The sequence below is a fragment of the Mytilus trossulus genome, chromosome 7 (assembly GCF_036588685.1).
Source record: "Mytilus trossulus isolate FHL-02 chromosome 7, PNRI_Mtr1.1.1.hap1, whole genome shotgun sequence".
Lineage (NCBI taxonomy): Eukaryota > Metazoa > Mollusca > Bivalvia > Mytilida > Mytilidae > Mytilus > Mytilus trossulus.
The window spans coordinates 68,233,658-68,255,574 of record NC_086379.1 but is presented as its reverse complement, the minus strand read 5'-3'; the positions used below and the strand labels follow the sequence as shown (position 1 = coordinate 68,255,574).

Sequence of the window (21,917 nt, the reverse complement as noted above, 5' to 3'; positions counted from 1 at the left end):
TCTGTAGTCTGGTGATCATATTTCCTGTGACTACCTTGACGGTTCATCAATCTCCAATCTGTAGTCTGGTGATCATATTTCCTGTGACTACCTTAACAGTTTATCAATCTCCGATCTGTAGTCTGGTGATCATATTTCCTGTGACTACCTTAACAGTTTATCAATCTCCGATCTGTAGTCTGGTGATCATATTTCCTGTGACTACCTTAACAGTTTATCAATCTCCGATCTGTAGTCTGGTGATCATATTTCCTGTGACTACCTTGACGGTTCATCAATCTCCTATCTGTAGTCTGGTGATCATATTTCCTGTGACTACCTTAACAGTTTATCAATCTCCGGTCTGTAGTCTGGTGATCATATTTCCTGTGACTACCTTAACAGTTTATCAATCTCCGATCTGTAGTCTGGTGATCATATTTCCTTTGACTACCTTAACAGTTTATCAATCTCCGATCTGTAGTCTGGTGATCATATTTCCTGTGACTACCTTGACGGTTCATCAATCTCCTATCTGTAGTCTGGTGATCATATTTCCTGTGACTACCTTAACAGTTTAACAATCTCCGGTCTGTAGTCTGGTGATCATATTTCCTGTGACTACCTTAACAGTTTATCAATCTCCGGTCTGTAGTCTGGTGATCATATTTGTCTGGTACATATGTATATCCATAAACATTTCAAAAAACTTATATACTCACATATTGAATTTACAAAATGATGTATAGGTCTATAACTATACTTGTGAAGAAAATTATAGAAAAAGTGCATGGTGCATTGATATAGTAACCAAATAATAAAAATTTAAATAATAAATTATTAGAGATGACAAAGTATAAAAACAAAGGCATGGCATAAGCTCAAAAGAGATTTTAACCCACTTTAAACTGTTCTAAAAATATCCAATTATTTCAGATTAAACCGACCATTTACTTTGTCAGAGAAGATCCTATACAGCCACATAGATAGCCCAAAGAATCAGGTAGGAACAACATTTTACTTGTACATTTTTGTCAGGTTTTATAATTCAACATCACAACACTTCAAATCAATAATATGAAAGAATATGGAATAAATGTTTAGTATAATTTGTAAATTTAAAAATAATTTTGGAACTAAGATGATGATGTATATGATGAAAAATCACCATGAGAAATTACTGAAATGAGTACAATATAAATAAAGAAGTAGGATTGCCAATAAGAAAAATATCAACCAAAAGATATGGATATGAACCACTACAGGTCACTGTACAACGTTCAACAATGAGCTACATTGAATACCCTTACCATACATTGTATATGAAGCTATAAAAGGCCATGGGATATCAAAATGTAAACAATTTGAAAAAGAAAACCAACAAATTGATTTCTTATTTAAACATCAAGACTGAAAGTCACATTTCTGAATAAGGTATATATAGACATATTTTAATAGTGCACTCTGTTGACCTACAGGAAGTAGAACGAGGGGAGAGTTACTTGAACTTGAGACCAGATAGAGTTGCTATGCAAGATGCCACAGCTCAGGTATATGATATTTATAGTCTTTTATTGACATAATTTTGTAATTTTATTTCTTGTTCTGATATGAGTCATTCTCCAGAATTGGTGTATGGTTTTTCATCACTATGAGTTTATTTTTTGTACAGCAAAAATAATAAATGAATGGTTTGTTTTAAAGGTAGAAATTTTAAAGTTTGAACTCCATAGAGAACAAGAGCTATTGTCAAATGATTGTATTCATTCAATGGGACCATGCTATTTACATAATCTTTAATGGACAGGTAAACTCATCCTGATTCTGTGGAATAGTTTGATTGACTTCACAATAAAAGTAGGGACTCTGTGGGATATTTTCATAAGCAATAAATACACATAAAGTATATATTTTTTTATTGTACCCCATAGTACAAATAAAATGAGCCATACATTTTTATATTCTTGTTTGACCTTTGACCTTAAGCATATGTATGATTTTCATGCAAGTGCATTTTTTTTCTGCCAAATTTCTATTTTCTGAAAAATATGCTTTACTTTATTTTTATATGACTACATCATTACCGATCATGCATTAAATACGATGGAATATGGAATACCAACCGTAGTCTTATTGAGGATACTTCTTGTACACATGGTCTTGTTGAAACAATGAAAAAAAATGATATACTTCAAAGAAATACTGACTTTCCAAAAACGCTAAAAGGATGTGAAAAACTGGCATTTGCAAATATTTGGACATGTTTATAATAATACACAGCATTGCTTGAATATTTATTAGATCATGTTTTGAGACGTGTATAATATGAATTATTATATATAGACAACTTCAACTGTGCATAACTATCACCAAAATCATTTCTTGAATGGGAGGTAACTCTTTTCATTTTAATTCCATGAATGATCCATGAAATCGTGAAATTGATTACATAAAATTATGAAGTAAATTATACACCTGAAATTGATTGTTCAATCTATTTGTTTCCTATTACTGTAATGTTGGGCTTTTTATAGCCGACTATAAGTTATGGGTTTTTCTTCATTGTTGAAGGACTTACGGTTATCTATTATTTTTACATCCACTTCATTGGTACTTTGGTGGATAGCTCCATATTTTTATATGACAATTTGGCAGGGTTATAAAAGATGCAATATCTTCATTACGTATTGTATTATGGAGACAGATTGAGAATAAAATTTTATCTACTTAGAGAAGATACTATTAAACTTACTTTATTAAGTAACGTATGGAGAACAATTCTCAATATTTGTGTACCGGATATACGAATGGATAAACAAGACAAGGCCATGACTAAATAACAAATTAAAAACAAACAACCAAGGTCACACATAGCAACCTCTTCAACTAATATCAGGTGATTTGAATGAATGAATTTATTGACTCTGGAAGCTTAAGATCACATTGTCTAAAATCACTAGCACATTCCTCTTCTCGTTCGATCACTTTTATTCCTCACTTCTGTTCTCTACAAATAAAATTGAAATACTCGATTAAGATTAAAATAACATATTTCTGCCGTCATTCTCAATTAATTGTCAAGCCGTAGAATATCTCTCTAATATATATATATTATTCATTGATCGCTGTATTTCGTGACACCTTTGAGATTCTGATATAATATTCATCAGGTACAATCTAGTTAAAAGTGCGATTACCAATATAGATGCGGTGTTTAACGAACAGTGGCAACTATTACAAATATATAAAAAACATAAACATGGATATAACACCTGCGATGTACTCGATAAACAGGACACACTAAGTTTGATTTATATAGTGCTAGATGAATTACACCTGATCATGTAATTGGTCTGTCTCTTAATATTTGTTAACTGAGCAGCAAAGGAGCAAAAACCAATGTTAAAGTCGTAATGTTTTTCTACAAGTATTCGTTAAGATTTATTTTTTATATTTTGAAATTTGAATATGCAAACAAAAGTTTTAACATTTTAGTCGAAAAACAAAATATATATTTACCTCTACTTTCACAGTTGTTCGTTGTCATGGAAATCAGAGTCAATAAGTTGGTTTTCAACTGATTAATTGTGACAGTTTGTCTTTGGTATTTGGTGACTCGGAAATATTTTATGTCTGCTTTTTGTTCCAAAACATAGTTCCTGAAATTGATTTGATATTTCAACGCATTACGTTTAGCTGTTTGTGTCTTTAATTTCTTTAACTTAGCATTTACAACACCCTTTTTATCCCAAAAGCCAAGTTTCACTATTTCCTGTGTCAAAGACTCTTTTCTTTCTTTTGATTTTGCTGCCAAAGCTTTGGTTCTGTTTTCCTTATCGATGCTGATTTGTTTTAATTTTGAATCGAGTTCCTGTATTCTTAGTTTTTCAGTTTCTTTCATACTTTTCAAATTTTTTTTGGACCATGAAATGAGTTCCTCGACTTTTTTGTCGTCTTTTTGTTGCAACCAGTTGGCTGTCCGATTCATGCTGTACATAATATGTGCCTCATTTGCTATCTTACTTGCGTTAGGTCTGTGTCTCAGTAACCAGTCTAACTGCCCAAACACCCTCTCTGGCAATTTATTGTGGGGTAAAACTGATGAAAATTGCTCACGGTCAGTTTCGTGGTTTCCAGAAAATTGCCCATCTTCTAAATGGTCAGCAACCTTATCTTTCAAAGCCTTACAAACAGATGAGCACATTTCAACAAGAAGAGCTGCGCAGGGCGCATCATTTTCGCTATGCACCAAAGAAGCCCAAACATCATCTTTTTTTATGGCGATGTCTGGGAAAGGTACATACTCTCCTGTCAATAGTTCCTGTGTACGTTCAAGGTCAACAGATACGTTTTCAAGATAAGTGACCAAAGTTTGGTATCGTTGGTTCATATCAAAGATATGGGTAGATTTGTTCTCTAGAACTTTCAATAGAGGAGTAGTTATAAATTTGTTGCATATACCAAGTGCACGAAATCCTGTAATTATTTCTGGGACTTTGATGGATTTCAGAACAGCTCTTAACAAACCATTTAACTTAGATACATGTCCTTCAGACTTGACTTCTGTTAAAAATTTATGAATGTAATCTCGTAAATGAAAAGCTGTTCCACCATTATGAAAAACTATATTAAAACGGTTTCCGTGAAATGGTTTGATATCTACAGTTTTAATGTCATTACGATTCAGATAAGTTTTGAATTCAAGAGATGTGCCGCATTTTTCATCACCACCAACTGCGAAAGCCTTGCAAACGCATCTTAAAGCTCTAAGAATATCGGCCTCACCTGCTTTTTCATGACTGAAATCGCTATCAAAATCTTCGATATTTTTTGTTTGCATGAACACTTTATTTATAACATCTGCAATATTAACTGTTAGATGTAGACCACAGAAAAAGTTGTACATACGCGATAGAATATCTTTTTCAACATCAGGCAAATCATCGTACTGTTCCACATGTTCCTTCAAAAGTTTATCTCGGTAGTCCTTTAAAAGCTGGTTAAAAACTATCGGCAGATTTTACAGTATTGTGTTCTGTCTCCTACTTTCATGTTGCTAACGTGACGGAGACAAAAATAAGTAACGTTAGCGACATTTGGACATGTAACATGAGCAACAACATCTTTAAAAGTTCAAATGTATGCACACAGTGATGTTTAATATATGCCTGAAGTAATAAAATTGTACAGTCTGGTTTAGAATTTCTAAATATACAGAATGTCATTTGCAGGTGTACTTTATATCAAATGAATACACATGAAACCAATTCGTAATAGTAACATTAGCAACATCTACTATCATGACATTACGTTTTGTTGCGAACGTCTTTTTGATGGACGGAATACATTTAAGGTCCTCTTGTAACGATATTACATACAACTAACCTTCTTTGCTACCCCATCATGTGAAGGAACTGACTCCGAATCTAATTCTGCAAAGGGCGATATCGTAACTCCTATACAGGAGAGTTACAGATCTAAATATATGTTGCTCACGTGACACTGATTTGGACGGAAACCTCAAGTAGTAACGTTCGCAAAAAATAAAACAGCCAATGATATTGATTCCTCAAGTCCTTTGACCCCCTTACGTCATCCAAATTTAATATGATTGCTATTTTCAATTATTTATAAAACCCGGGATAAAAATAACTACAATTGCCTGTCTGAGAACCAACAAGAAAATTGCGATCGTGACATACCACAATGGACGGAAAAGACGTGACGTTAGCAACAATATTATTAAATTACCTTTTTTAGCCTTTACCAATAAAAATCTGCCTTAAAGTTATGATTAAAACACAAAAGAAGACTTTTTATTAAAATATAAGTCCATGTGATCAGGCTCAACTTATAAATAATACTTCAAAATTCCACTCCAAAAAAGCTGGATGTCAGTAAAGTAGGTCATGATGTCTATTCCATGTCCAATATTTTGAAATTGAAAACCCTCTAATTCTAACAAAAAACACAAGCACAGAGTAATTTTTATTTTTATTTACTCAGAAAGACACATTTTATTCAATAACATAATGCATTACTCCATTACACAGTCTGTTTCACAGTTTCAGCAATTGCTTTTTTGATGGATACAAAAAAACAATAATTCCTTCTTATTGTAAAATCTGCCTATCTCTGTAGCAGCTCTATCAGACATTGTATATTTAATGTTTTTTAGTATATTAAATGATTTGGATGTTTGTAAGTTCTGATCGACTAGACAATTAATCCTGGTTTCTATGTCATTAAGAATACTTTTCAAAGTATCTAATTGTGTCTGGGCAGCTTTGTTGGACATCTGCTTAAGACCGAGTAGAAAAGGAGTCTTATTCTCATCCGTTGTAATGAAAGAAGAAAATGTTTCTCCAAACTTTCGAGTTTCGTCGGTGTACAATGTCTGATTAGCAGCTGCTGTACAAATTTCTGCAGTCTGTACTTGAGATATTGCTAAACGCCTCATATTACAATTAGAAACATAATCCTTTTTAGGATATCGGTCGTCTTTTGATCTTAATCCGCACATACTTAAAACATTTTTAATTGCTGGTCCAACTTTCTCAAATGAAAGTCCACAGTCAAGAAGGTCCATTACACACTGATCTGTTTGACTGTTATAAGTGTATTGACCATTTTTTGATTGTGTAGTAAGATCAATTGTACGGTCATTTAAATCTGTAAGATAATCAATCTGCTCGGCTTGCTCATTTACTATTTTTGAATATCTTTTAATTTCGTCTTCATTTACTTTTATTTTTATTCTAAGTTCTTGTATCTGTATTTCTTGAGTGCTGATTGCTGTTAGCTTTTCGTGACGGGTTTTATTGGCAATACCTTCCCAATACTTTATTTTTCCATTCAGCCTTTTCTTCTCCATTCTGCATATGGTTTTAACTGTTTTAATATGCATTTTTTCAAGCAGCAACCTTTTTTCTAAGGATTTAATATTTGTTTTAAGGACGTGTATATTCTTTTTTGCATCTCTTTTCTTAGTAGATTCATGGTTATTTTGTTTTGCATTGGTAGACATTTTCAATTTTTTCTCTAGGTTTTGTATTATTTTTTCTCGGTTGATATTTTCTATCTTTAATTTTGTATTCTCTGTTTTTGTAACTTTGCTCTGTATTGTTACTTTATTGAAAGCATTTTCTAATTTCGTAAGAGTTTCCTTATTTACAGTACTATTTTCGGTTGATTCGTTGCTGTCAACAATTATTTCATTTGGATAGTTACAGTAAACTTTATGGAGGAACTCATTTTTTCTGTTGTGGTAAGTCCCGTTTCTTGTTTTGGACAGGTTCAATTTTACTTTGTAAAGTTTGCGCAAACCAAAGTTAAGCTTTCGAATATTGTTATCACAAAGGTCGTCTTTAATTGACAGAAGCTGAAATGACCATTTAAGAAGATAGCGAAGTGACGCTCCATGCTGTCTGCGTAACTGATCTAGTTCTAACAAAACGCCATTTGTAAATAAGTTGATTTCAATTTGGCTAAAATTTATTTCATTCAGTTTTAATGCTTCATGTTTTTCAGTATTAAATCCAATGTTCTTAAGCATCCCATATTTTTCTTTCATTTTATTTTCGGCTCTCTGAAATAAATATTTACATATTCTATAAACATACCTTTTTATAGACTTCATCTACAGATCTATATATTTTTTTTTTATAATTTCTTATTTTTTCAATAAGTATTTCAATTTAAAAAAAGTTCTGGTTTGCCTTTTTTTATTTCACATTTTTCTTTTTCTTTGTGTTCTTGAAAAAACGGATTTTATTACCACTGACCAGTACAGTTTTGAAACAGCTGTTACAAGTTTGCGTAAATATGTTTGTAAAACAATTTTTAAAACATGCTTTAATTTCCTTTATTTTATTTATTTCATGATATAAATATATGAATACAATTTATTATTTTCGTGTCTATAAATAGTCTTGATCGGGGAAGCAAGATTTATTTTACCTATTGGTTGCTAAGCTATCGTAAACAAATCGATTTACGCGACACTTTGCCTTTGCAGTACTTTGCATACAAAGTATGGAGATTGTTTAAAAAATATATGAATAAATGCCGTACCTTATTAATGCTTTACTTTTTTGTAGGATTTATCTCAATTTTAAATCGGGAAGTTTTATTGTTTGCATTATTATTTTCCCGTGCTTGCAATTGAACAACTTTTAGACCTATGTGTGCAAGCGAAATGTCCGATAATGTCATTTCCCTCAACTTTTACGTTTGCATCTGGACGACGTTTATAGCGAAAACGTTCACCAATTTAGAGTGACATGCGGTACTTCAAACAAAAATCGCTTTTATCTTTTAAAATTTTATTACTGTACAAGACCGGTTTCTAAAAGAAAAACTTTCACACAATCGAATGAACTAGGTATAAGCTACGGAAAGATAAGGGAATATAACTATTTTTTGGTAATCCTGTAAAAATATAAAATGTACGGTAGTTAATGGTTGATTTCAAGCTTTATACCTACCTAAAAATCTTAATGAGCTAAAAAACTTTACTTTTAGTTATCTCTGGTGTATTTCTGATTGCTTGGCTTGAAGCGACGAACAGACGAAATATGTCTAGTGCTGCTAAAAAACGGCCGTCTTTCCCGAACGTCGCGTATAAAACTCTTGTAAACGTAAATAAAGGTGAAAAAATATTTTATTTCATGCACATATATTACAGTTTGAGAAAAAATACAATCTTTGCTTCCTAAATATCTATTTTTATTCACATGTTCTGCCTCCAAAACATTAATTCGGCAGTTTAAAGAAAGTTCATTTTTTCATTTTTTGTCCAGTGGCAGATATAACGTCTTTGACGTCGTAATCCCACAGAGTCCCTAATAAAAGATGTATTTGTAACAACCATTATAGTTTAGAAAGTTATATTGAACAGAAAGCATCTTAGTAAGACAAATTTGATATTCTTGTATCAAATAACTTTTTAAATAGAGTTCACTACAGAAGATTTACAACAGCCGTATCTCTGACGATTTGCTATAAGTCTTGATTACTTTTTTGGCATAGTTCAAGTGATATTGATTATTAATTTTGCAGATGGCTATGCTACAGTTTATATCCAGTGGACTTCCAAAAGTAGCAGTCCCTTCCACTATTCATTGTGACCATTTAATAGAAGCTCAGGTTGGAGGTGAAAAAGATTTAGCCAGAGCAAAGGTAAGAAATATAATAAATCATATATTTTAAAAATCAAATTTAAATCAAATGCTATTTTCAGCTATGACCATTTGTAAGGTACCAACTATAAACTAATGAAAGATATTATTTTTTGTATCTGTATAATATACAAACAATCAAATGTACAAATCAAGTCTTCTTTTAACTGTTTTAAGAGGAAATACAGCAATTATCAATATCAAAAATTCTAATGTCTCAGTGTTAAAAGAGTGGTAAATTATTTAAAACATATTAAGTTACTCAGATGGTGTTTTTCTTATGACAGGACATCAATAAAGAGGTATATGAATTCCTTGCCTCAGCCAGTGCTAAATATGGTGTGGGATTCTGGAAACCAGGCAGTGGAATCATCCATCAGGTAATTTTAGCTTTTCAACGAGGTAAATTCTTGCCTAAGTCAGTGCTGATATAAAATGAGAGAGATGTGGTATTATAGTCAGTTAGAAAACTATTGAAGAGTGTTTAAATGATGTGGATTTAAGCAATGTTAAGGCACTGTACTGCCTTCAACAATTTTCAAATCAAATTCTTTAGGCCAATTAAAATTAATTGATAGATTTTCATCCCACCCGCCCCTCTGAAATCTTCACACCCCGATATTTTTTATTTTGTAAAAATTTCCAATTTCTGGATTTTGTTCATTTCCGTTACCGGTAACAGTCGATAATTTCGTTTCATTCATAACTTCCTGTATCAAATTTCGTTTTTTGGAAAATGACGCAGTCATTATTCCATTACTGGCGACCTGAACTTCATAAGCTAACATTTCTCTGCCTACCGCGCTTGGTTTCGTATTTACTATTTTCCATACAAACTGGAATCTGCTTGTGTTATCATTATGCATGAGCATTGTGTAGTAATCAGCCAGGAACCAGTTTAGAATTTGTAAACTACAAAACGTAATCGGTTATTGTTCATTCCGTTTTGGTGTTTCATACCGACTTATATGGTTTGAATAAGCTTAAGAACCTTCAAACATTAATGTGATAGGTATATTAAAGACTGTTTTACAAAAGGATGGAACTGTTTTGCTTTCAAAGTCGTACTATAGTGATATTTGTCATGTACCGATTTCCTCTCTCACCGGTTAATTTCTTCTCTCACACGTGCTTTTGAAATTTCCTGTTTAAACATCGCAAGTTTTAAAATTGTGTTTTGAGTGAATTAAACTTATTTTAACAATCATGAAGCGTTCCAGAATCATTTTCAATCAGTTTCATGTTCTCTTTGATGATGGAAAATAGGTTTTCTCAAGAAAATACCGCAAACGATCGCAGAGGAATTGAAACTTACAAGTCAAGTCGGCACCTGGTTAAATTGGCATCTAGTCAAATCGGCACCTATTTGACGTCAATTCGGCATCCAATAATATTTGTTATAATATTTTCTATTCAATTAATTAATAACTGTTACCAAGTACATGGTGAATATGTTGTTGTGTATTTAGGTAAACAACGAAACCAAAGTGAATATGTTGTTGTGTTTAAAGGTAAACAACGAAGCCCTTACCGAAGATGTTGTTTTAACAATTGGACAATTATTAAAATAAAATGGAAAACTATGAGTCCCTTTCAATAAATCAAACTTTCATGCCAAATAATTAGCAAATTTAAGGTGTTTTTTTTTCAGTAAAGTTTAAACAGCATTCCCTTTCAATAAATCAAACTTTCATGCCAAATAATTAGCAAATTTAAGGTGTTTTTTTTTCAGTAAAGTTTAAACAGCATTAAACCAACAATCCTGTAAAATGCTCAACTGGTTAAAATAATGCATAAAAATATCCAATATCTCATGTATTAGCAGTCCAAATAATTATGATGTCTGGCAAGGCTATTTTTTTTTTTCTGGGATGCCTTCCTACGACGTTCGTAGGAAGGCGTCCCAGAAAAAAATTAACATAGCCTTGCGGTCATAGGAAGGTGTCCCAGAATAAAATTATAAAAGCCTTGCCAGACGTAATAATTATTTGGACTACTCATATCTATATCATTAAAAATATACCAAAAAAGTCATTTAGTTGAGAAAAATAAATTTATACAAAATGTACATGAACACCCAAAAATGTGAAAGTTAGTATTTAACTCTTTTTGCTTAAATACTGAAAAAAAAATTGGCAACCCTTTCTTATTTTTACTCTTTTTGCTTAAAATACTGTTAAAAATATATATTTAACATGGGTGACGAATTGACTATATCAGGTGTCGATTTAACCAGGTGCTGATTTGTCCAGGTGCCGGTTTGACTAGAATTCTTTGACAAATGTTTGATATTTTGTGGAAGAAGGGGGTTCAGTCTATGTGGTATCAGGTCTGTTCACGTCCAATACACTTTCGCACCCTACACGTTCGCACATTCGCATCCAAGGTCTGTTCGCACTCTACTCATTCGCGCCCAATTTTAATTCAAATTCAAGTTGAATAATTGGAAAATCATGATTGTTGTTTTAAATTGCTTTGGTGTAAATACTGGATGTATTTATAGCTTGGTATGAGTAAACCATTGAAGATTTTAAAGGAAAAACACAAAAGATAATTGTTTTTAACAGCTTGGGCCCTTTGATCTGAAACAACGAAACAATAAAATATAGGAACCAAAATATAGCAATCCACTATTATAACCAAAACATGATAAAATTTATTCAACACACAGAAAAAAACATAGTCAGAATCTCACTTCATTTTGAAACAAGTCAATGAAACAAAGTTATAGCAATCATAGCAATACACTAACCAAAACATGATTAAGAGTTATTCAACACAAAATAAAACGTTGACAAAATACCACTTTATTTAGAGAGGATTATTATTATTTTTAACAATACGCTATCCAAAACATGATTGAGATTTATTCAACACACAAAAAAACTGCTGTCTCACTTTATTTTGAGACAATGACAACAATTATACTTATAAGAAAACACTTGCTTACAGAGTTATTAAACACAAAACCAATTAAGATTGGGTGCGAACATGTAGGGTGTGAAAGTGAGAGGGGGCAAACATGAGTGGGCGCAAACGTGAATGGGCGCGAACGGACCAGGATTCAGACTATTTACCAGTGAGAAATATACAAGCCTTTCTACGGTATTTATTTGTACAATTCAGGTAGTCTTGACCTATTCATTTGCCTTAGAAAAAACAGCCAGTTTTCACCTTCACTTCACACACACACACATATACGAATATCAATTATATGCTCACAAGACATGTTGCATTGTTAAACTAATTATGGTATGTGAAAATCAAGACTTGCATAAAAACTATCCCAATATTAGAGACAGTGGCGTCATTTTTCTTCAGAGCTTTCAGCTCTTTGATTAGTATTTCTTTGAGTAATCTAACCAAAATGATTTAGTCGACATATTCTGCTGCTCTATGATGACACCATCATCTACCAAGAATAGAGATTGATTACGAGATGGGCATGAAATATTCGGGTTACGCGTAAAACGCTGTGGTTAAAAACGCAAATCGCGGGATGTCACAAATTTTTGTGATTAGAATACCGTGGATTTTGTTATTTATGCAAAGACTTTTGTCAGGAAATTTGGACTGTGAATAATATCCTAAGCGCAAGAATCGTTGAACACATTGGGACAAAAACATGACTGGATTAACCCTTTCAACGCTATACACGGCATATGCCACGATGACGTACGCCGTTCCCCACTGCTATTCGCGGCATATGCCGCGATGACAAAGGATTTTTCATAAGGACTCTTAAACCATTCGGTTTTCATTTGGGTTCTCTCTAATTTTTCCTAGTTTGAATCTAGGATATACAAGGTCTCATTTGCGCTTGAAATCCCGGCAATTTTTATTGTAAAATCATGCAGTAGAAGGAAAATAGAAGGAAAATAAAAACAAATATTTTGACAAATGCAAATGGCGGAAATCGGAAACGAAGCTGTAAATATGGAAATATTTCAGCATTTCTATGGCGAAACTAACAACGAGGATTAGTTAAAAGGTTTCTTGTTATCTCAATGTGTTTATTACATTTAATTCGTGTGGGAAATATGATTTGATCGATCATTACGAGACGTAGAAAAAGGGGGGAAAACGGAGGTTGACTGAAATTTTTTAGGACGGAGCCAATTATTTGTGCCTCGATTACATAAAACATTATGTTTGGTGCAATACGCTACGGAATCGAGCAACTGGTGTCTTCTTTATTATATGGCAGATAAAACAACAAAATAAATGAAAACTAAAAGTAGTTTTTATTCAAATTTCAATACAAAAGTAATAAATTACACCTTTTACCTGTTAATTACCTGAAAATGCAGGTAACCTGATAATAATTTCATTAAAATAATTGCCTAACATTACAGTTCATGCTTTCCTGAGCATTTTTCATGCAATAACTTTCTCTGTATCTCATATAATAAAAAAGATACAGCAGTCTGAAAAAGAATATACTGTTCTAATGAATGAACACAAAAAAAATGCAGCAGCAGCAGCCATTTTTCTATTTTTTTGTGTAGCGTTGAAAGGGTTAAAGAAATTGACACAAGCACAAACTTGATATATTAATGACCGTATTTTGATATTTTGAGTTGAAAAAAAGTCGACAAACATTCGCATTTTTATTATCTATTATTGCAAGCCCATGAATTGCCCATGACTGTCATTTTTTGTTGACAAACATCAAACACCCTCTGTCCCAATACCCTCAATAAAGCCATTAAACAATGACTTCTTTTTTGTTAAAATCATGTTTTACGTTGTAATCATATTTGCATCTTACATAAGCACCAATCCTATGATTTTCAACACTGTTTGAGTTTTCATTTTATTCTGTACTCATAATACTTGTGTTGCATACCAATGTATTTGCTTCATTTAAAGGGGATAACAAACCATAGCTTAGAAAGCAAAATAAATTTGGTGAAGGTAGTCCAACTGAAGAGAGCATTTCTCCAATATTTTGCTGTACTATAAATAGGTTTCTAAAGCGGCAATTGCATGTAGAACAGTGGTTGCCATCAGAGATATTTATCTAAGATTAATTGAAAAATTATGTACGATTCCTTATTCATGTATATACATGATATAAGCTTATTATTCTACTTGCATATATAAAGATCTGGTCATAAGAGGGTTTCATATAAAATAAAATTCAAAAAATAAAATCCTCCCACCCGCCCCATTTTAAAAAAAGATCTGGATGAAAATCTGCTTATTTATTTTAGTTGGCCTTATAGTCAGATATTAAAAGACCTGACATGACAATATGTAAAACAAATATAGCAAGTAAACCAATGGCCTGATATATGTAAAACAATTATAGCAAGTAAACCAATGGCCTGATATAAGAAAAAAAATATAAACCAAAAACACATGGGGACAGAAACTAATGACACCCACTGAATTACAGGCTCCCGACTTCAGCAAGCTCATACAGAATGTGACAAGATAAGATATGATTGGGAGTGGTCAACTCTCCACTTACCTGAGATAGGGGTGTAACAGCTTGATAAAACTTGATCAGCATGAAGTACTAAAAACAAGTTTTATTAGAATCACTTAGGATTGAGCAAGGATTGCACATACATGTAGACTAATTACATTGGAGACTTACAGAGGACAAAAGTATATCAACAGACAGACATTAAAAATACTTATAGCAAGCAAACAAATTAATTTAATCAACTCTGTATTTTGAATGATGAAGAATTATGTTACCCGATATTATGAAACAGAAAAGATGTAAATTGTATAATGAACTGGTATATTTACAGATAGTTTTAGAGAATTATGGCTACCCTGGAGTGTTACTGATAGGTACTGACAGTCATACACCTAATGGAGGAGGTTTAGGAGGACTGTGTATTGGTGTAGGTGGTGCTGATGCTGTAGATGTCATGGCTGGTCTCCCCTGGGAACTCAAATGTCCAAAGGTAACAACTGTCTTCCATGTAGTCACAAATCCATAACATATAATAAAGTCATATCCTGGAAAGATAAAGCATTTTGCTCTAAATAACAATAAATCAAACCAAGCAAGTCAAATAACTTTTGCAATTACATAAATTTGTGAGTTTTCAGCTTAGGATTAGTTTGGTCATTATGGTCAGATGGAATGGATAACCTTTTGATTGCATTGATAAGGATGGAAGGTCACTTTAAATGACATATTTGTGTCATTGAACATGTTGAATAATGGACATATGCCATTAAGACAAAGCCCTCTATGAGATTAATATTAAAATACCATTAAGTTTATGATCTTATACACAGTCAAACACTTCTGAAATATTTGTCAGTCATAATCAAGTATGCAGTTTAGTCAATCATGTAATTATTCCATCTTTTATAAGGTGATAGGAGTAAAGCTAACAGGAAAATTGAGTGGTTGGACATCACCAAAAGACATCATTCTTAAAGTTGCTGGTATACTTACAGTCAAAGGAGGAACTGGTGCTATTGTTGAATACTTTGGTCCAGGTGTGGATTCTATTTCATGTACAGGTAAGATTTGCAGACAGAAATTATCAAATTGTAATTTTCAGACTTCTTTTGTATTTTTGTTTCTTATACGAAGGATGATTTTTTTTCCGTTTTGTACTATATTGTCAGCTGTGGTCTTTAGTGTGTGTCAAGACTACATTATTGTAGATCTTTGTTCCAGTAAACGTAACCAGAAGAAGATAAACACACTAAAGACCTATATTAACATGTAGTCAACAGGTGTGGTTAGGCTTAGAAGTGCCTATACCATGTATTATACTGCAAACATTTATGAGTATTAATCTTAAAAAAAGGGTATCAGACTTATCGATATTGTCTTTTAGAATTATGGACATTGAAAACAAGTGTGTTTGAATGATATGCAACTTAATAGTTGGTATTTTTCACAAAGGTATACCTTTTAATAGCTACACAGTAAATGTATTAATTTTCTGGCATAAATAAGTAATTATGGTCCTGGAATTATTGTTTTTAAAGCATATAGTAGTCTGACAGTCAGTCTATCTGTGGGTTCAAAACATGATCAGATGATACCTCAAGTTCCATTGCTTGATCTTAAAAAACCTTATACAAATGAATGTAGAAGAAACTGATTGATTTAGGGGTCAATAGTTAAAAGTTCAAGAAAGGTGTGCTCCAAGAATAAGATATAAATGTCAGTCTGTTTATCCAACAGGTATGTGTGTTCTAATATCAGGTACTATTCACATTTCATTCAGACAGCTGCTTTTATACAGTTCCACAATATCAACTGTGTTATATAGGATATTTGAATTAGAGATGTTTATGATAAAATAAAAATGCTGTTAGTGATTATTTTCATTGTTGTTATTAGGAATGGGTACCATCTGTAACATGGGTGCTGAGATAGGAGCTACAACATCAGTGTTCCCTTACAACCACAGAATGCAGGACTATCTTAGAGCTACTGAAAGATCAGGTATCTTATTATATATTTCTTTCAAACAACAATCTATACTGAAACAAGAAAACATATATATAGTTTGTTTTTATGCCAAACTACAAAACTATATTTTTATAAGTTTGAAAAAAATTATGCTCATATTTAAGTATGTTAGTTTTATTATGACACTATCTGGGAGAGTGTGATGGGTGCACTTGTGTCATATCCATTCTATTGTTTTCGCCCAAAAAAATGATTAATTATTGATTTTATTGACTAACTTAAAGCAATGATTACAATACAGAATTCTAATTTAGATCCTCATTTCTTATTACAGCTATAGCTGATCTAGCCAACAATTACAAAGGGTTGTTATCAGCTGATCCTGACTGTAAATATGACGAGTTGATAGAGATAAATCTCAGTGAGGTAAATACTGTGCTTTATATTGTCTTACATTGACACACAAAAAAACAGTTTCAAACAGCTCAAACTATATTTATGTTACACATCTTGTGATTAGTAAATTATTATGCAAAAGATTCTAAACCAATTTGAACTTAATTTTGCCTGAATCAAGTTCAATCAACCAAGCTATATCTACTTTGAATCTTTATAAAATTCACTGAACTGACTCACTAATATGACCAAATGTGTAAAAGTAATATAGATATTCAATGATCTTATATTTTTAGCTTTTTGAATGTAAGATACAATTGCATTATGATTAGAGTTTACTTAAGTGATTTTGGTTTCTTAACTTAAAATATGGAAAATACTCTACTATGATGTCTGTAAATTTTGAGAACTTAATGAATCATTAATATTTCATGCATTTGACAGTTGGAACCTCATGTTAATGGACCATTTACTCCAGATTTGGCTAATCCTATTTCAAAACTTGGTCAAATAGCTAAAGAGAAGGACTGGCCATTGGACATCAGAGTTGGTAAGTCATTACTCTGGCATATAATTCACTTGTTGAGATTGTATCCTTGATCAAATCATCAGAATAAAGGTACAATAAAAATTGAAAAAAAAATGTTAAAAGATATTTATAAGAAAATATGCATTGATGTTTTATTTGCAAGTTAATAGCTATGAGCTTTAACATTTACTTGTTATTTCCCCAAAAAATTATGTTTATTTCAGCAAGAATGCTATTGAGTATTTTTTGGCATATCTCATACCAAAACAAGGAAGATTACATATACGTTAGTACCTGCTACAATAGAATTGTTCAAGGTATTTTTCCTGATTTTTCCAGACTTGGAAACTTAATAATTTTCTACAAAGATAAATGTAAATGATCTTTCATTCTAGGAATGTTAAGTGTTAGTGGTGCCATAGTATGCATTTTTATACGACCGCAAAATTTGAAAAAAATTTCGTCGTATATTGCTATCACGTTGGCGTCATCGTCGTTGTCCGAATACTTTTAGTTTTCGCACTCTTAACTTTAGTAAAAGTGAATAGAAATCTATGAAATTTTAACACAAGGTTTATGACCACAAAAGGAAGGTTGGAATTGATTTTGGGAGTTTTGGTCCCAACATTTTAGGAATAAGGGGCCAAAAAGGGCCCAAATAAGCATTTTCTAGGTTTTCAAACTATAACTTTAGTTTAAGTTAATAGAAATCTATGAAATTTTGACACAAGGTTTATGACCACAAAAGAAAGGTTGGGATTGATTTTGGGAGTTTTGGTTTCAACAGTTTAGGAATTAGGGGCCAAAAAAGGGCCCAAATAAGCATTATTCTTGGTTTTTGCACAATAACTTAAGTTTAAGTGAATAGAAATCAATGAAATTTAAACACAATGTTTATGACCACAAAAGGAAGGTTGGTACTGATTTTGGGAGTTTAGGTCCCAACAGTTTAGGAATTAGGGCCAAAAAGGGACCCAAATAAGCATTTTTCTTGGTTTTCGCACCATAACGTGCGTATAAGTAAATAGAAATCTATGAAATTTAAACACAAGGTTTATGACCATAAAAGGAAGGTTGGTATTGATTTTGGGAGTTTTGGTCCCAACAGTTTAGGAATAAGGGGCCCAAAGGGTCCAAAATTAAACTTTGTTTGATTTCATCAAAATTGAATAATTGGGGTTCTTTGATATGCCGAATCTAACTGTGTATGTAGATTCTTAACTTTTGGTCCCGTTTTTAAATTGGTCTACATTAAGGTCCAAAGTGTCCAAAATTAAACTTAGTTTGATTTGGACAAAAAATGAATCGGTTGGGTTCTTTGATATGCTGAATCTAAAAATGTACTTAGATTCTTGATTATTGGCCCAGTTTTCAAGTTGGTCAAAATCGGGGTCCAGAATTAAACTTTGTTTGATTTCATCAAAAATTAAACAAATGGGGTTCTTTGATATGCCAAATCTAACTGTGTATGTAGATTCTTCATTTTTGGTCCTGTTTTCAAATTGGTCTACATTAAAGTCCAAAGGGTCCAAAATTAAACTTAGTTTGATTTTAACAAAAATTGAAATCTTGGGGTTCTTTGATATGCTGAGTCCAAACATGTTTTTAGATTTTTGATTATGGGCCCAGTTTTCAAGTTGGTCCAAATCAGGATCTTAAATTATTATATTAAGTATTGTGCAATAGCAAGTCTTTTCAATTGCACAGTATTGCGTAATGGCAAGAAATATCTAATTGCACAATATTGTGAATTAGCAAATTTTTTTTAATTAGAGTTATCTTTCTTTGTCCAGAATAGTAAGCAAGAAATATCTAATTGCACAATATTGTGCAATAGCAAGATTTTTTTTAAATTGGAGTTATCTTTCTTTGTCCAGAATCAACTTAAATCTTTGTTATATAAATATACAATGTATATTTACTTTTTACTACCAACTGATAAATTAAAATAATCTTTACCATTCAGTGATAACAAGCAGTTATTTTACATCTTAATATTTTATGATGTATTTAAATGAGTAGTTATTGTTGCAAACTCCATTAGAAATTTTAATTGAGATTAGTTTTGGAATAAGGGAAAGGGGGATGTGATTAAAAAAATTGGGTTCAATTTTTCTAATTTGAAATTTCATAAATAAAAAGAAAACTTCTTCAAACATTTTTTTGAGAGGATTAATATTCAACAGCATAGTGAATTGCTCTAAGAGAAAACAACAATTTTAAGTTCATTAGAACACATTCATTCTGTGTCAGAAAACTTTGCTGTGTCAACTATTTAATCACAATCCAAATTTAGAGCTGAATCCAGCTTGAATGTTGTGTCCATACTTGCCCCAACCGTTCAGGGTTCAACCTCTGCGGTCGTATAAAGCTACGCCCTGCTGAGCATCTGGTTTTACATGTAACAATCAAAATCATCGTTCCAGGATAAGTAAATAATTTATTGAATAAATTATTTGGTTTCAGGTTTGATTGGTAGTTGTACAAACAGCAGTTATGAAGACATGAGTAGGTCAGCTAGTATTGCCAGACAGGCAGTAAACAAGGGTATCAAATCTAAAGCAGCATTCACAGTAACTCCTGGTTCAGAACAAATTAGAGCTACCATTGAAAGGGATGGACAGGTATATATACACTGTATATTAAATGTATATAAAACTTTGCCTACTTATATTATTTGCCAATGTCAATCTTATTTCACAATATTTGAGCAAGCATTGATACAAACAAAGCAAGCAAGCCAACCAAACTTTTAACTTGTCAGATTTTGGAAAGATTATACATTGAACAAAATCTATTTTTGTGAATACATAAAAACTTTGAACAATAAACTTCTAAATCAAGTGGAAAAATAGCTCTTATGAAGTGCTTTCGGAAAATAAAAATAAATATGGATAAGGAAACTTGTTTTCTTGATACAAAATTAAACAAAACAATAATATTTTCTGTACAGTCTAAAAAAAAAAGATTCTTTTATCTGACCTTTATTGCTTTATTTGGTAAAATTGAAAACAACTTGAAACAAACATGAAATATTTTGTATTTGTAAAAACAATCATAAAATGGGATAAAATAACATTATTTAGTCCAGTCAATCTAGCATAAATTTGACCCTTACCTGAAAGTAATTGCAACAGAAGATTTTTAAGTTTTAATCTTTAGCATTATACCCCAAATATACACAGAAAAAAGTCCCATAAAATCTAACGTGAGGAAAACTAAAAAAATCACCATTTAAAATTCCTATTGAGATTTGCATTGAAAAGGGAAATAACTCTTGCAAAAAAGGCAGAAATATCAATAAAAATTGATACAAAATTATAACTTTACCGCTTCTATTCATCAGAATGTATTGATTCTTGAATTTTTAGCGGTCTTCAGAGTATAACAAACACCTCTAAAGGTGTTTTCATATATTTTATATATATAATTACAAGCTGTAATCTAGATTTCATAATTTATTAGTTGACCATTTATTGAATTTTTCAACATGTCAAGGTTAAGAATCTCAAATTTAATAAAAATAATTAAGCATGTATTCTTCTTTTTATGGTTTAAAGTTTCCTAAGATAAGTAAGTTGCTGAAAAAATATAATATACGGATATAAAGCAATACCAAATTTTCACATTATTTTTTCAAAATGGTTACAAAGTAATTTCTTTGTTGAAAAATGTATGAAAAAAATAAAACTACCCATAACATTTCATGAGCAGAAGATTATATAATTTAGTCAAATACAAACTTATAACCCCATCAAAGTAGCATACTGTACATAAATTTCAAGAAAAAACAACCAAAAACTGACAAAAAAGACTAATTTTTGCAAGAGTTATCTCCCCTCCCAATGTTAATTTCCATAGGAAATTTCAAATGCTGATTTTGAGTTTTCCTCAAGTAAGATTCTATGGGACTTTTTTCTGTGTATATAAAGTAGCATATTAATCTATTGCAATAAAAATTCATAATTTCAAATAAAATATGTAGATTTAGCTAACTAAGTCCTTATATTTGTATAAAATAACAACCGTTTATAGTGGAATATTGTTTTAACAATGAATTAGCTGCAATCTAAATTTGCTTGCAAGTCCCTCTCTGTGATCACAAATAGATTACTCTGACTCATTTCCCAATCAATCTATCTTAAAGGGAAGTAATTTCCTGCAATTTTTATTCATAGTCTATTTCAAAAATTATAAAAAGTTCTTTATATTGGTATGTAAAAATTTTAAACGTTTCAAATTTATGAAATTATATTCGTACATCAATTGTTTTGATACATCAATAACAAAAACTGAAATATATTGCATTGATTCATTTTGTAATTATTCAAAATTATATCAGAAACCTAAACATAATTATAAAAATAAATGAACCTGTTAAGGGGAGACAATTCTCGTATAACTTTTTCGAATTGGCACATAATACCACAGA

At 31.6% G+C, this 21,917-nt stretch overlaps 2 protein-coding genes across 2 annotated transcripts in view; one reads left to right on the top strand and one right to left on the bottom strand.

Annotated features, from left to right (window-relative positions):
• LOC134725656 (aconitate hydratase, mitochondrial-like) overlaps window positions 1–21,917 on the top strand; it is a 44,003-nt gene that overhangs the window by 15,637 nt on the left and 6,449 nt on the right. Inside the window, exons 4-13 of the mRNA XM_063589652.1 lie at window positions 916–982; window positions 1,458–1,529; window positions 9,040–9,159; window positions 9,446–9,538; window positions 14,924–15,082; window positions 15,503–15,653; window positions 16,489–16,593; window positions 16,895–16,986; window positions 17,401–17,506; window positions 19,952–20,109. Of these exons, the coding sequence (XP_063445722.1) occupies window positions 916–982; window positions 1,458–1,529; window positions 9,040–9,159; window positions 9,446–9,538; window positions 14,924–15,082; window positions 15,503–15,653; window positions 16,489–16,593; window positions 16,895–16,986; window positions 17,401–17,506; window positions 19,952–20,109 (1,123 nt within the window). The remainder of the gene's footprint in view (window positions 1–915; window positions 983–1,457; window positions 1,530–9,039; window positions 9,160–9,445; window positions 9,539–14,923; window positions 15,083–15,502; window positions 15,654–16,488; window positions 16,594–16,894; window positions 16,987–17,400; window positions 17,507–19,951; window positions 20,110–21,917) is intronic.
• On the bottom strand, window positions 2,009–8,670 carry LOC134726070 (uncharacterized). Its single transcript, XM_063590466.1, has 4 exons — window positions 8,466–8,670; window positions 6,073–7,567; window positions 3,499–4,986; window positions 2,009–2,986 (listed from the first exon to the last, which is right to left on the bottom strand). The coding sequence occupies exons 2-4, from the start codon at window positions 7,550–7,552 to the stop codon at window positions 2,967–2,969; spliced, it is 2,988 nt and encodes a 995-aa protein (XP_063446536.1). The 5' UTR covers window positions 7,553–7,567; window positions 8,466–8,670; the 3' UTR covers window positions 2,009–2,966.

What these genes read in the sequence shown, in the direction of transcription:
- LOC134726070 (XM_063590466.1), bottom strand. Translation starts at nt 7,552, where the DNA reads ATGAAAGAAAAATATGGGATGCTTAAGAACATTGGATTTAATACTGAA. An exon ending in GAAGGAATTATTGTTTTTTT is followed by an intron (nt 4,987 to 6,072) that starts GTATCCATCAAA and finishes ATCTGCCGATAG; the next exon opens with TTTTTAACCAGCTTTTAAAG. An exon ending in GAACAACTGTGAAAGTAGAG is followed by an intron (nt 2,987 to 3,498) that starts GTAAATATATAT and finishes TTTTATTTGTAG; the next exon opens with AGAACAGAAGTGAGGAATAA.